At 35.6% G+C, this 16,835-nt stretch overlaps 2 protein-coding genes across 9 annotated transcripts in view; one reads left to right on the top strand and one right to left on the bottom strand.

Moving 5' to 3' along the window:
• The window catches only part of Atat (alpha-tubulin acetylase), a 179,644-nt gene that overhangs the window by 37,481 nt on the left and 125,328 nt on the right, over positions 1-16,835 (top strand). The window lies entirely within an intron of this gene.
• aay (phosphoserine phosphatase) lies at positions 10,406-14,691 on the bottom strand. The gene has a single exon (XM_073987427.1). It carries the CDS (start codon positions 11,543-11,545, stop codon positions 10,727-10,729), a length of 819 nt encoding a protein of 272 aa, XP_073843528.1. The 5' UTR covers positions 11,546-14,691; the 3' UTR covers positions 10,406-10,726.

Raw genomic sequence — 16,835 nt, 5'->3', positions numbered from 1 at the left:
GTTGTTTGTCGTCAAAGTACGCGCTTCACTTCTACAGATAAAACGTACTTACCAAGAACTCCTTCACCCGAAGATCTTCATTGTATTTGACCATGTGGATTCCCGACTGACATGGGGTTGGGAATTTAATTTCGTCAGTGGAATGCTGGTGGCCCCCGTTGCTGCTTTGGATGACGGTAGCTTTGAGCTTATAACATAGTGTCAATGCAATGCTGATGGGTTATGCATCCTGTTGCTCGTTGATGCTGCATTTTCATCCTCCCAAGAGTACCAAACTTCAAAGACTTTTGACATAATACCAAATTGCCTAAAACAATTTTTAGCACCTTTTAGTACTACCAGCTTTAACATTTCAAGATTCTAGCTTCAGTTATTTAACCTACACAATGATTAGCAGTCACTTACTCAAATGGTAAATTGTTTGGTATTTTCGGACCCTTATAGTATGAATTTCCAGACTTATCGCACACCTACATCCCAATATGAATCCTCACCTAAAATTTCACGATTTTAGCCTAAGCAGTTACGCTTGGTCGTTGATAATCCGTCAGTCATGTCATCATTAATAAACTCGTTCATAAATATATATTTAAGCTCTTAATTATGATTTATTCATTAATATATTTAAATTATTATTCTTCTTCTAGGTAAGTTATTCAATATTGCATGATTATTACCATTGGTAAGTGTGAATGATCAAACTTGTTTCAAACCTTTATCTATTCGAAGGCTTAAAATGTTCAGAGTAAATTTATAAGTTTCATTAAAAGGTACATATTCTCAGCAATCAAGTTGAAATCCATTTACATACTAAGCCACTGACAATATTAATTGCAAAAAAATAAATATTTGGCCAGAAACTTTCATACAAAAGTTTGTTGGGTATTAATTTCGTTAGTATGTAATTTTTTTCATACTGTTGAGTTCTCTTGAGTGATCCGTAGGTGTAGAGTTTGTAGACTCTTTTAATAATTAAACTCTACAAAAATATAATGGGTTTGTGGCAAAGCTAATCAGCCCTTTAGTATAACACATATTCTGCACAGTGCAATGAAATTAAAACGAACCATTCAAGAAGCTGAAAATTGAAAACTGAATTTTTTTTTATGAAAATTATGTTTTTTTGAGAATAATGCAATTAGAAGACTAATCTTTTTATGAAAATTATGTTTTTTTTGAGAAAAATACAATTAGAAGACTAATCGTTTTCTGTAAGAACTATTTGTTCGGTACAAATGCCCCAATTTACATATGTATTTTAAATTTGCCTTGGTTATATTCCATATGTGGTTTCGTAGAATTAAAAATAGATTTCCAATCATCCCGCTCATTTACTTCCTTTTTCCCATTGGCATATCACTTATCACTTGGTGATGGTCATCGAAGTCTTTGCCTTCCCCCAATGCATATAACGCTGGCATTTTATGACTTTTTAATGGAGGCATCATTATTCATTCTCAGGATATGACCTAGACAAAGTAGACATGTAACTCGATACTGCTCGTGTTCCTTAGGACACTGATATTCACCTTTATCACAGATTGACTCATAGATATTTCGAATAATTTTCTTCTTAAACGCTACAGGTAATGACTATTATGATTTCGCAAGTACCCATAAGTAACCAGAGTAACTTGAAAAGTACAAAGCAATCTAGGAAGGAACCGGGCCGACGTAAATATCACAAATGATTACGCATTGTAATGGCATGAAACGTAACATGAATTTAGAGTTGGATTTATGGTAAATCGGAGACTTGTAAAACATGGTCTCCAGATTTCTTCCATTGGATGAGAAAATTGCCACAATACACGGAGGAAAAAAACGCCTCTCTAACATATGTCCCAAACATATTTTGCAGCAAACATATATTTGTTTGCAATCAGTCCCAAACATAACATATGTTTGGGTGCAAACAAATTATATGTTTGATTGCAAACAAATTATATGTTTGGGTGCAAACAAATTATATGTTTGGGTGCAAACAAATACAAACCCAAAAGCCACAAAAAAAAAGAAACACATGCACCAGTGGGCGCTTTCTGAGAGCGGGGAGCGTAAATTTCAATGTGAAACACATTGAAATGTATGCTTACATGCTCTAAGTAAGCCCTCACTGGCTATATCATATGTACAAAATTCCAAGGAAATACATAACACACTTTAATAAAAGAAAAACTGAATGAAATAAATTATATAGAAACATCGTTGAACGCTTCTCCTTAGTTGTGAAATAAGAAACAAAAACACATTTTCCTCAAAGTTGAAATCATCAGCGGGAAATCGGCAACTGGGATCAAATGATTATATAATGTTATAAATAGGTACATCCACATTTCAAATATACATATGTATGTATATGTAAAATGTATTGATGTAATTACCAATATTAAATGCGATTTCTTCCTTGTCCAATGAAATATTTCCCTTCACCTTTTTGATTCAATTATAAAATGTATTGAGCATTTAATTTACTAAAAAGCACAATTTCTTTAAGAAAAGAAAAAAAACATCAAACAAAAATTAACCAACAACAGGTCAACAATAAATACCAAGAAAAGACAAAACACTGATTTATTCACTCACTCTACCGTCTTTACTCAACGATTGTATTTAGAAAACTGAACAACATAATTAATACCATTTTTTCTTTTCCTCTTCGCTTGCTACGTTGGTTAACAACAACAAAGCACGAAACACACGTGTTTTACCGCATACACACCACCAAAGCTTCAGCGTCTCCTATTTCACCCTACACACACCTCTTTATTACCAAACAGCATTCCACAGCCGCGAGAGCCCTGTTGTTACTCTCTTTGACAAAAATCCTCTCTCCACCCATAACAAATATGTTCTATCATAAAAAATATGTTGGTACCCAAACAAATAAAATTGAGATATGTTACAAAATGTTGCAAACATATATTTGTTTGCAAGCAGTCCCAAGCAAATATTTGTTTGCATCCAAACATATTTCTAACATATAGTTTTCGGCGTGTACGTATAAAACAAAGTTCTTTAAAATCAGTCTAATCTACGCCCGCATTTCCGACCCAAGAGAAAGATGAACGGACAAAGGATATCTTCTATGAACGCCTAGAGAGAGCATATGACCTCTACCTGACCATAATATTAAGATTGTTCTGCTAAAATTGGAAGGGAAAATATAACATCTAAAAGTCGAATGAGGCTAATCGATTTTGCAGCGGGAAAACACTATATTGCAACACATCTGTAAAAATGGATGTCCTCAGATAGAAAAACTAGAAACCATATATGACATGTTGGGATAGACGGAAGTTACTCTTCCAGTGCGTAAGGTGTCCGATCGATTCGAGGAGCGAACATCGAAACGGGCCATTTCCATGTAGCAGCTAAGGTACGAACTCGTCTTAACCAACTTAGCGACGAGACAACATAAAATTTTATATGGAAATTACATTTTTGAGCATTTTTTAAATATATTAAATCGGTCCATCTTTGAAAAATGCCAAAAACGTTGGAGGATATTATAAGTATATACTTATATTGCAATCAATCCCTTGGTTTTTGAATGCGCAATTTATCTAACTGAATTCCCAACAAATCCCTACATTTATATGGATTTGACTTTGAACCTCATTCACTATGGAGGAAGTGGCCAAAAATATTTCCAGTGCAAATAGCAAGCTAATACGTTGTTTACAGCTTTGTGCTGCTGCGAAAGTTATTTTAAGAAACTATGAGCGTAGCATTCTCCCCTCATTCCCCTCCGAAGGGGGTAAGGGCATGAATTGTGTTGTTGTTAATACAAAATGTGATGAACAAAGTTATCGATTATCATATGATTGAAAAATGTGTATGGGAAAACAAAACAATAACCAAAAACAACATAAAAAACCAACCAATTTAGCAGGTTAAATAGACCTACCTCATGAAGCATGAAGGCTGAGCTTGTCAGAAAATTGGTAAAATTGTTAATATAAATCTTATAGCGTTCTTCCTCGGTGACACCCACTTAAGAAGAACTCTTGACCTTTCCATTAATGTCAAACGTATGCCGACAGTTTTTGATCGGAAATCGTCAAGTCGTCAATAAAATTCGGAAAACTTTCAAAAATCTGCAGCATGTTCCAAAACTAGGTTTGGTTTAATGCGATTTTTCGCCGATAGTTATGTGATAATGTGCATATACAACCCACAGCAATAAATCTAACCCAATCTCACTTGAGTACCTCCATAAAAAAAACCTCTCGAGTTCGTAACATTTTATCTGTAATTCGAGAATTCCGCTTGTAATTCGAATTATTTAATTTGTAATTCGAATTATTCCATTTGAAATTCGAATTATTCCATTTTTAATTCGAATTATTCCATTTTTAATTCGAATTATTCCATTTGAAATTCGAATTCCATTTGTAATTTGAATTATTATATTTGAAATTACAAATAAAATAATTCGAATTACAAATGGAATAATTCGAATTTCAAATGGAATAATTCGAATTGGAAATGGAATAATTCGAATTGCAAATAGAATAAATCGAATTACATTTGGAATAATTTGAATTTGAAATTCGAATTATTCCATTTTTAATTCGAATTATTCCATTTTTAATTCGAATTATTCCATTTGAAATTCGAATTCCATTTGTAATTTGAATTATTATATTTGAAATTACAAATAAAATAATTCGAATTACAAATGGAATAATTCGAATTTGCAATGGAATAATTTGAATTGGAAATTGAATAATTCGAATTAAAAATAGAATGAATCGAATTACATTTGGAATTATTCGAATTACAAATGGAATAATTCGAAATACAAGTGGAGTAATTCGAATAAAAAACGAAATGTTAAGAATTACAAATAAAATTCTGAAATTACAATTAAAATAATTCGAATTACATCTGAAATAGGTGTAGACAAATAGATTTCGAAAACTGTTCAAGGAAAATTTGCATCCATTAACAATCTTAAACGAAAATTTTCAGCTAATATAATTCGAAGGTGAGGCAAAAACCATCGAAATACTTGTATTTCAGATATGTACCTAAATAAAGGGTGATCCAACTTGAGGTTCCTAACGTTTTTTAAGGAAAAAACACAGAATATTGTTATTGAATGGGAAATGTTTATTGTTATTTTAAAGAACATTCCTTGACATTTATTTTTTTTTGGCCGCTTCTACGACTTAGACGTCTTAGGAAAAAGGCTATCGGTGTGATATCACACGATCTTCGTGGCCAATCGACGGTCCCAAAACCTGAAATTGTCTGTTCATCGAAGTATTATTTTAATAAACCCATTGATTGATGTCATGTGGAGAAGAATCGTTGTCTTGTTGAAACCAAAATGTAGTCGAGACCACGAGCTTCATTTTCAAGAATGGAATAGGCGGCTTTCATGCTCGTCATTGAAGGTAAAGTTCTCACCGATATAATTTTTGAAGAAATATGGGCTAATGGTTCTGGATGATGGGACACCTCTTGAATCTCCTTAGGTTGCTCTTAACCTAAATGTGACTACTTTTCTTGTTTACATACCCTTTAAGCCAGTAATGGGCCACATCGCTGAACAAAATTTGGCTAGAAACACATTCCTCCAAGACAGTGAATTTTCGTAATAAAATTGAACGATTTGCAAACATTGTCCAATCTTAAGTCTTTCCACGATAAAATGCCAAATAGTACGAAACAAAAAATAACATGATACCATGACACGACTCACACGTGATCAATCAAAAACGACCATTTAAAAAGTACCTCTAGTTGGATCACCCAAAAATTAAAAAATTAATGTCACAATTTTGGTACAACATCTGGCAACCCTGATAGCTATGACATGGACCTTTTTAAAAATATATTAGTTTTTGTTTCCTTCGAACGCGATTTTCTTAAGAATTGCTTCAAAATTCGGAACATTTGACTTATATTTTTTGTTGTGAGTACTACTTATTTTTTAAGTGCAAGTAAATATATTCAAAATATCGCGAAATTAATACGTATAGCAAAATATTATAGTGGATTTTGAAGGAGGAGGTAATAGCTTAAGTTTCATTAAAAAATAGTGTTTTAGCGTGTTGTGGAATTCTAGTTAGCTGCAAATTTTCTTAGTGTATTTTGTAATGCCAATTCGATCATATACTTAAATTTGACCTAAGGTTTTGGTCATGATGCCCACCAGTGCCCACCTCGGGAATAATTTTCCAAAGTTGGTCATGGGTTTATGATTATTCAGTATTAAAATCAGCTGCCATCAAGTGCCAGACTATAAATGGTGGGTCGCTGACTAAAGCTGCCCTTGAATAGGGTTTCTATGGATATATTAGCTTATAACTCTGTTATCTGACCACGTACATTAACATAATTGACATCAGTGGCAAGATGAAGAAATCTTCTTCCAAATTTGTCTTACGTTGGCGGTACGTGCCTTCCAGGAAGAACGCTATAAGCTCTATATTAAAAATTTTACCAATTTTCAGACAAAAATGTCGATTTTTTTTAATCCGCTAAATTGGTTTGATTTTATGTTGTTTTGGAGATTGTTTTGTTTCCCCAAGCCTATTTTTGCATCATAAGATAATCGGGACCTTTGTTCATGTCATTTTGTATTAACAGCATAAAGCAATTCTTACCGTATACCCCCTCCAGAGGGGAAAGGGGGAGAAAGTTAGGCTCGTGGTTTCTAAAAACACTCTTCGCAGCAGCACAAAGCTGTAACCGGTGCATTGGCTTGACTTTTACACTCTAAATATTTTTGGCCACCTTCTCCATACAAGTGGATGCCCTGTGCTCTGGCTGGGGATTGCTAAGAACATTAAAAAATGCTCATAAAATCTAATTTCATCAACATTGTTTTCTTTAAAGTCTTTCGTTAAATTTTTGTCAAAATATGGTTATCATGTTTTATTTCATGCAATTTTGGCTTATGTGAAAAATCGTCATTTTAGACCATAAAGTCGTCAAATAGTCGTTTTTCAATTTTGGACAAGAAATCGTTAAAATGACCATACATCGTCAAATTCTGTTTTCTATTTTCACAATGGGGCAACTCCGAACAGTGTATGTAATGGGTATATCTTGTATTGCCACTAAACTTGAGTTGCGTTGTCAGTTGTCTGCGCGACTGAGACGAAATGTTGTACCATTAATGCCAACTCAACTGGGTGGTCGATAAACATGTTATCGATCAGTGTTTTTTCAAACTTGTGACCTCTATTCGCCAAAAAAAAAAAAAAAAAAAAACATTTTAAAAATAATTGCGCTTTGGATAACTCTTTTGTGTATTCTGGACAATATTTTAATATTTTGGCTGAGTTTTCGAGCAAATTTGGAAAACAACCCAAGATTGGAATATAACCTGCCCATTGAATCTTCGGATCGTCAAGTTTTATTTGCTGTCCCAAAAAATGATAAGTTCGGTGGAATTATTTTTTGATGATGAAGAAAATATACAGGACATTGCATCTATTAGAAGAAATTTGAGGGACAAGTCGAATCCATTGGAATTGCCATCTGCACTGTAAGCTGATGATCATGTGGAAAGATCTGTATAATCAGTAAATTATTTTAGGTTTAAGCCGTATTTTCGATTGCCAAAGGATGCCGTAGTTTACATTATGGAAACGTTAAAGGATGACTTCAAAGTAAGTTACATATCAACAGGAATACCCCCACTTTTAAAAGTGTGCGCAGCGTTGCGATTCTTGAAGGACGGAAGTTTCAAAAGTCCCATGGCAATGATTTCAACAATTGCATGGCTCAATCTACATTGTCGAGAGTATTGAAGGAAGTTGTCCACTTGATAGAGGACAAATTGTGCCAAAATTGGATCGTTTCGACGTTGACAGAGGAGGAAAAAGGCAAAATAAAAACCATTTTTATTCAAAAACGAAATTCTCTGGTGTAGTTGGCTATATAGATGGAGGATGTTCGTCATTTGTACTTAAACTGAACCTACTGTATTTGTCACCAAATTCATTTGCAAAAGATTTGCTGCTGTCCGCTCCAAAGGCGATAAATTCACTTATTTTGATGGACCACCACCAGTGTCGTTGAAGTTTATTTTATTTGAGGCATTTTCTTTTTCAACTTTGCTTTAAAGTGAATCCAGACTCTGCCACTCTTCAGGTGTTCGTGTTAGAGGTTCATGGCTGTTTAAACTGTCCGAAATGGACCTCCACGCTTCATCCGCTGTGGATTTGGTTTCACCAAAACTCCCGAACTCCTCGGGCTAAGTTTGGATTTTCACTCAGTTTATCAATTAATATTTCGAACTGCTGCACAGTGCGAAATATGAGTACTTTAGCGGAACTTTACTAATAACTTTTAAAGGAAAAGGTGCAGATTCCTAAAATTTTGCACAAATGTTTATTATATTAGTGGACAGTGTGGGGCTCAAATTGGGAAACATAGACCCGCGGTTTCCTGTAGCGCTCATGTAACGGTGGCTGCCGTTTTTACGTTTTACATTCATTTTTCAATCGATTTTGATGCAAATTGGTATATTGAGTTTTCAGCGGATAGAAAACTTATCTACAAAATATTTTCAATATAGGTTCGCGTTTGGAATAGCCCCCACATGCTGGGTTCCCTCATATTGGGTATTTTAAAGGTTAAAGACAAAAATTGCAGCCGATTTTGATGCAAATGTAAATTTTAAAATGTTAGCGAATAACAAAACCTCCTCACACAAAAGCTGTCAACATTGGTCCACTTCTGGGTGAAGCCCCACAACCCTACACATCTATTAAGGAGTAAAATGTCAATATTTTTTGTTTTCATTTGTATCTATAATGTTTATTGGTCCATTCAGCAGGTCTGTACCATTAATTTTGTTAATAATGCCTTTCAGATCAAGTTCAGGTCTGCACTGCATTACAATTTTTAACGTATTTTGGTATTTGCACCGCTGCATCTAAAAATGTTGCACTATATGTAAATCACCAACATTTAGAGGTCAAAACTATGAAAAATTGCGAGAGGTTTCTTAATTTTACAGAATTTATCATTGTTAGAATTAGTGAGTCCATTTCTTCAAAATACAGTCAACAATGGCGTTCATTGTCGCGTTTACCTTCCACTTTTCGAAAATGCAACAGAATAAAATTCCCGAAGTCTTTTTAGAAAATCTTGGATATCTCCAAATACCGCGCGATACCGCACCAGTTTTATAGCTTTGCGAACAGAGGAGAATCCAATCTTTCTGATTATATATATCTTAACACGTGAATGTACGTAATTCACTTTTGAAATGACTACGGAAAATAAAAAATTACAATTTTGAAAATTTCAAAAAATCACTTCTTTCCGACTAAAATTGCACGAAAACAATAAGGGTTTTTTGTATTTTTTTAAAGTGTAAATTATCATAATTGTTTTGTAAAATATTAAGAAAAATTAATCATGGCATACTGAGTTACCATATGTCCGAGCCACGCTATATTTTTAATGAATCCAAATTACATATATTTCTTAGAAAAACAATTATGAAACAAAAGTGCAACTTTAAGTCCATTTTTAAGTCGTTTCGCGGAGTAAATCGCAAAACTGAGTATGGATCATTTGCAGTGGAGTACTTAGCTAACGAATTCAATTAAAATTTAATTAATTTTATGTACTTCAAAATTCCTTAAAGTTCCACTAAACTTCCCATATTTCGCACTGTGTGCTGCTTTGTCGTTATTTTCACCATATTGATACACAAAATTAATTAATGATGCAAAGAATCAATAATTGTTAACAAAATGTTTATTTTTCCTTCTATTTTACTTCTTGTTTCTTCAAAAATGTTCACTGCAACTGAAAATTGGTGGTTGCTGAAAAACAGCCGCTTCGTCAACTGAGATTCGCAACTTCAGTTGAGAGTTGCCATACGTGGATCAATTTTGACAACTGGCAACGCCACTCAACGATAATTGTTATCGACGATCGACCCCTAAATTTCATGAAAATCGGTTCAGTTGTTTTGTAGATATAACAAATTAAAAAAGTGGGCGTGGTCAGGTCTTTAGTATGTAAGGTTAGAGACACAACCACCATTGTGCCTCAATTAATTTTGTTGTCACAATAATACAATTTAAAAACACTGTGTATTTTATTCTTTTTTTCATTTCTTCTCACTGTTGGGAGAGTGTGTGGTTTTTGTGGAGAGTAGAGTTTTTCCCTTTTGTGTACAAAGTCTACAATATATTCAAATTGTTTTCTCCACAAATGATGAGATGAGGTTTGTGGCAAAGATAAAAATGCCCTTTTTTAGTACAAACACACAATCTTCTCTTTCCACCACAATAAACATCCCGCCGGAAATGATAATAAAAACAACATTTATCTTTTTTCTCATTTCATTGTTTTGTAGAATTTATAAAAATATATTAAAAACTATGACTAAACTCTTGATGCCATGCAATACGCTGCAATCTTAGTTGAAAACAAGTTTTATAGTTGTTTATCTTTCTTAAATAAATTCACTAGCAATTATTTAATAACTTAAGGTTAAATATTATTTACATGGGTATGGCTGGTGGTGGAGTGGGGTAGGTAACAAATAAAATACATAATAAAAAAATAATATCAAAAAATGCAAATAAATATTTAAATACATTTCTGTCAATTACTCTTCTAGAAGGGATTTTGTTTGAAACAAATTTCAAATAAGTATTACAATTCCTTTTTCAATAAACATTGTGATCACTTTTAAAAAATAATTATTTTATAAATAAAACTATGGGTGATTTTTGTTTTACATTAGTTGTTCAAAATCCGTTACATAATACTGGGCCCTTTTGTACACTTCCGGACGTACCACATTACCGCCGAAACCAATAAAATAATTTGCTGGTGGTACGGCCTCAAGATCAGTGGCACCATCACCAATCATGGTTATCACAGTATCGGCTTCGTATTGTTTGCGTATGTGAGCAATAGCCTCTGCTTTGCCACCAGATCTGGAAGTGGGTTGATTGGTATCGAAGGCAGCATATTCTCCGTTACAGTAGAACATCAGCTTATTGGCATATAAATGGGAAATGGGGACATTTAACTCATTGGCCACCGGTTCGATGAGACAATGGAAACCACCCGATATCAAATAGACCTGTTTACCTTCGGCCTTTAAGTGTTCAACGAAACGTTTAACATTGCGTGTCAATGTGCTGGGTCTGGATTTGAGGAAATCATGGATTTGTTTTTGACTGGGTCTAATGATATCTAGGCGTATTTTGAGAGCATCCTGGAAGGTCATTGATCCACCCATGGCTTCTTTAGTTACACGGGCCACTTCCGAGCCTTTGCCACAGAAATCGGCCAATTCATCGATACCTTCCTCACGTATCACTGTCGAGTCCACATCAAAGCAAACAATGTGGGATTTTTGTATAACTTTGGCAGCTAAATCGGGACATTTACTTGTGGGCGCCGTAGTTTCGCTCATGCTGTGTAGATTATTGCCATTCAGGGCCTTTGAGGCAACGACATGGCAAGTGGCAGCACCATTTAAAACGGATGTTGAACAGCCATTTGCGGCAGTGCGGCCCAAAGTCAAACCAATTGTGGAACTCATAATGCTTCTCGAACACTGCACTTTATAACAACAACAGCAGATCGTGTGATTTTTTGAGGATTATTTAATAATGTCTTTTTGTTTATTAATGGAATGGAAAGTTTTCTTTGTTGCTCGCACACCACGTTTTTTCTTATTCTGATCGCTTTCTTTCTTTCTTTATACAAATTCAGCAGTTCACGGATTTAGATAAAACACGTTGCTGGTTCTTGCTGGCTGGGGGCGATTATGTTTATTAGGTAATCATAAACAAAGCTTGTTTGCTGTTCAAACGCAACACAAACCATCGACGATTTCTTCAATTTCTCACGGAAACAGATTGTTTTTCTTTTGTTTACTCCACTTTGACTATTTCAAGTTCACGATCACTGGTCACAATGTTAGAATTTGTATCTCTTTTTCTTTGAAAATTATTTTCCTTTTTTGTGTGCTATGGAAAATTTAGCAATTTCTTTTTTATTCTCAATTATTTTTCTCGTTTTCTTCTGTTTATTTGTTCTCCAAAGGAGCAACGCTGTTGTCCGCCTCAGTGGCTGTTTGTAACTGATTCAGTTCTGTGTAAAATATTGTCGAGGAAAAGTCTTTTATATACACCATACAATTTGTTTTGTTGATCAATTGTTGTTGTTTTGGTTTTGTTTTTCTCTCTATATATGTAAGTACGTTCGTACGTATGTATGTCTGTATGTTTCTGTGTGTAGTGAGATGTGACTGACTGGCCGACAATGAATGACAACAAACAACTCAGCAGTTGTATACAGAGCGCGGTCAGTCGATCGGTGATCAACAATAATCAGCCAGTTGATGGTATTGGCCTGGTAACACAACAAAGCTAGTTCGACACTCTTTGTAAGTTGTTTGTGTGGATTTAGGGTTGCCATCAATCAAGTAGGAGTAAAATGGAATTTTTCTCAAAAATCCAAAGAATTTATGTTATAATTTTGGATTTTTCTTTCTAAGTGTGAGCGAATTAAAATAGATCACGGTGGTCAAAGTCAGTCCATCTGTCAGATTGGCTAGAGCGGCTTAAGTCTTGTTTAGTGGCACCTCGCGGATCGGGCTGAAATTTTTACCATAGGTAGTCGTTGGCACCCTGATCACAGCGATATGTAGTTTTCTGGGGGAAGTCCATACTTCCCTAGATATGGGTCTTGACATTTCGGAAGTGCCTTACTTTAACACCATTAGTTTGGTTATGGGTACCTCTAGAATCGGTCTGAAATGTTTACCATAGGTAGTCTTTGGAACCATGATCACAACGATATACAACATTCCCGGGGGAGTCTATAATTCACAAGATATGGGTCTTGACTTTCTACTATTCTTACTTGGATATCGAATGACTTAATCTTCGGCCAGAGGTCGTCTATTTAAAGAAAACTTACAATTTGAAGAAGTTTTTGTTCCGTTAGCCAATTTTGCACCTGTCCATAGGAGAAAGCCTTAAATCCCTGGCCGAAGGTGGAGTACGTAAAAGACACTTCTTTTTTTGGCATTTTTTAATTTTGACGAATAATAATTTAAATGGTACACATATAAATGGTAAAATGGTACACATATTGCATAGGAATTATAAATTTCCTCGGGAAAACTATATATCGTAAAAATTTCAGCCCGATCACAGAGGTGCCTCTAAATGAGACTTGTTCCCATAGATCATGATGTTCAAAGATGGACCATATAGGTCCACTGCTTCCGTAATAGTAATAGTAATATTTCTTCCAGACATAGATCCAGATCCACAAGTTCACACTTCATTATATTATGAAAACCGTGTCATCCGAAACGCGAACTCATTCAAAAAAGCAAGTCAAAACGGGGTGATATCTCCGTAACTGTTTAAACTACGAGCCCATCTTTTTGAAATTCCACACCCTCCAGACGGCATAGATAGATAGATCGCAGTATATGTGGATCTTTGTACGATCTTGGCGCCGGGTCTTAATTTGGACCACATATCGACGACTCCAAACAATAGTATGCTAAGTCGACTTTGCATGTTTTCAAGTTCTTTACATTTTTATATTTAACGTCATTTAACTTAAATTCTGTCAAATTTTGGTAATGATCGGACAATCCGAACAGAAGTTATAAACAAATATTTACTTAGCATAGTACTGAAGGTCAAAGAAATTTCCAAACTTTTAGAGCTTGTCCCGCAAAACTCGCTTTTCAGAATTAGCAAACTATTATTTGGAGGTGTCGAACGTCCTTTAACTTAAATTCTGTCTAATTTTGGTAATGATCGGTCAATCCGAACAGAAGTTATAAACAAATATTGACTTAGCATAGTACTGAAGTTCAAAAAATGTCCAAACTTTGAGAGCTTCTCCTGCAAAACTCACTTTTTAGACTTAGCATACTATTATTTGGAGGTGTCGATATGTCATAGCTTAATTATCTACATATCTGACTTAGTGCAGTTATTTCATCCATTGCCACAATGTTCCCCGCATGGACGGCTGAAATGAGGCTTCCCCTAAACATATTGTTCGATTGTGTCCTGATTCCAACTACAGACTACCCCATGATATTGGGTGTAACTTTGGGCAGCATGTTCATACAAGCAACAGCTATTTGCGCTTGCCGGCAGCTCTGGGTGCAGACAAAAAAAACACTTCTTGACCTCTTACAAAGCAACAGGCTGGTCTGTGGTAAGCTATGCATCGCCAGTTGGTATGCAAATGTTAACGCTACGCATTGGAAGAATATTCAAACCTGCAACAGGGTGTCTCCTAATGATACCTGTGGACCATGAGGATACGAGGATTTACCGGTGCAGCACAACAAGATCCCTACAAGAATATAGTAGATAAGCTTCCGCCACCCAGACGCGTTTGGAGAATTTACATGATCCAGAGAGGGAAATGACCAAAGGTAGAAAAGAGAACCGATAGACCTATGAGCCAATCACAAAGGCTTGCTCGTACTCAGCGACCACCCACCGTTCATCGCAGCAGAAGAACGCCAGCTGCCAAGGCAAACATGTGTGGTGTTAGACCAATAGCATTTGTTCAACTGCCCAGCTAAACCCAGTCTTGTGATTCCTTATGGAACAGTTCAGGTTGCAGAATTTTTGAATCTGGATACAAAGGAATCTCGTTATGGTTTTTATACAGAAAATAAATACGAATACGATGTTACAAAAGAAACAAGTAAGAAAAGCGTTAAGTTCGGTCGGGCCGAACTTTCTATACCCTCCACCACAAATTTCAGCCACTTCGGTGGATTAATGTGGCCACAACCTTCAAAATACCGAAATTCGGAAGGTACCGTTCTATGGGGGCTATATGATGGCGTGGACCTATACCTACAAATTTATGGGGGAAAGTTTTATACGCCTAAAAAAGACTAAATACCAAATGTCAGTCATCTCGGTGTGATAATGAGGCTAAAACGTTTAAAATATCGAAAATCGGGATATATTGTTTTATGGGGGCTATATTAACACGTGGACCTATATAAACATTTTATGGTAGAAATGTTTCTTAGCCTCTGGAAACACAAAATACAAAGTTACAACCGATTCTTTGGTCAAATGGGTCTAATACATTCAAAATATATTAAAATGACGCGTACTTTATAAGGGGCCTTATGTGGGGGCTATACCAAAACGTGGACCTATATAACCCAACTTTGCTAGGAATGTTTTCTGGCCTCTGAAGACACAAAATACCAAATTACAACCAATTCTGTGGTCAAATGGGTCTAATACATTCAAAATATATTAAAATGACGCGTACTTTATATGGGGCCTTATATGGGGGCTATACCAAAACGTGGACCTATATAACCCAACTTTGGTAGGAATATTTTTTGGCCTCTGGAGACACAAAGTACCAAATTACAACCAATTCGGTGGTAAAATGGGCCAAATATCTTAAAAATTCCTTAAAACGACGACGCGTCACGCGTCATTTTGTATGGGGGCTATACGAAAGCGTGGACCTACATAGCCCGCTTTCAATACCAAAAGTCCTACGTAAATATAACATATTTTCCCAAAATTTCATCAACCTACGTCAATCCGTTCGGACGCTAGAGTGATTTCCACAGACGGACAGACGGACGGACATGACTATATCGATGTAGAATTGCACGCTGATCAAGAATATATATACTTTGTGGGGTCTACAATGATTATTTCGAGTAGTTACAAACGTAGTGACAAACTTAATATACCCCCATCCTATGGTGGAGGGTATAAAAACGTATCTAACCAGTAGTCGGTGTCTTCTTGTGTTCACCAAAATGACAGTTGCAAAGTAGATTCTCGAACGTATCTATCTCTTCTGTATTCTGTATACATGATCTATAGAATTTGACTCCATTGTCATCCCATCTTGAAGTAAAAACGACCCACAGTGATATTCATCCCTAACATATCGAGTGAGAGAAGCGAAATGGTTCTACTTTGAGAGATAGTAGCCAAGATTAATTTGGACATCCTTTATCCTGATTCTATAAGCCTTCTGTAGTAAGTCCCACAGTGATATTCATTGCCAAATTATCGAGGGAGAGAAAGGAAATTGTTCTATGTTACGAGATCTCACGAAGTTTGCGAAATATTAGCACATCAGTGCCCTGACCGATTCATCAATTGGGAAATGGTGTTACTTATGGGAAATGGTGTCACTTACAGCCACCCCAAACTAGTTTATCTGCTAATTTATTTCCTATTATATTTGTATGTTCTGAAACCGAGCGAAGTTTAACGATATTTCGTATATCATACAGAGAGACAGTTTTTTGTCCTCTAACTAACACTGCTGCTTTCCTGATAGCAAAAATCTCTGAGCGAAAGACCCTACAACTATCGTTAAGCTAATATATTTGTTTGATTAAGGGATTTTCGCGATCGACACCGGCGCCAGTGCCGTCCAGAGGAAAATTGCCCTCAGAACAAATGTCTCTGTTTGTAATAATTACTGAGGGTGAGTCAAACTTGAAAGTGTTGGGCATATAATTGTTTGCCTTCGCATATCTAAACTTTAAACTCGCCACATTGCTGACTCTCGGAATTTAGAGCCTTATTCTCAAGCGCTTGCCACTATAGGTTAAGATGAGGCGAACCACGGTTGCACACAACCATCCTCACTTTCGTCAATCACAGTATGATAAAAATGTTATCTGGTTTCTGATTAGGCTGCAGCCAAGGAGGCGTTTAAAACTGGTACTGTTGGTTGCTTGTTTTACGTGGCCTTCATAGCCTATAGTTATGTGAGAAGATGCTTGGATCTATGCGTATGAACCCGAAACAAAATGAAAGTTCTTGATGGAAGAAACACTT

Source organism: Musca autumnalis, unplaced genomic scaffold (genome assembly GCF_047663935.1).
Source record: "Musca autumnalis isolate F117 unplaced genomic scaffold, ASM4766393v1 scaffold_4, whole genome shotgun sequence".
NCBI lineage: Eukaryota > Metazoa > Arthropoda > Insecta > Diptera > Muscidae > Musca > Musca autumnalis.
This window is presented reverse-complemented; position numbering and strand designations above follow the sequence as displayed.

Excerpts from the sequence above, each read along its gene's own strand:
- aay (XM_073987427.1), bottom strand. The coding sequence starts at position 11,545 with ATGAGTTCCACAATTGGTTTGACTTTGGGCCGCACTGCCGCAAATGGC.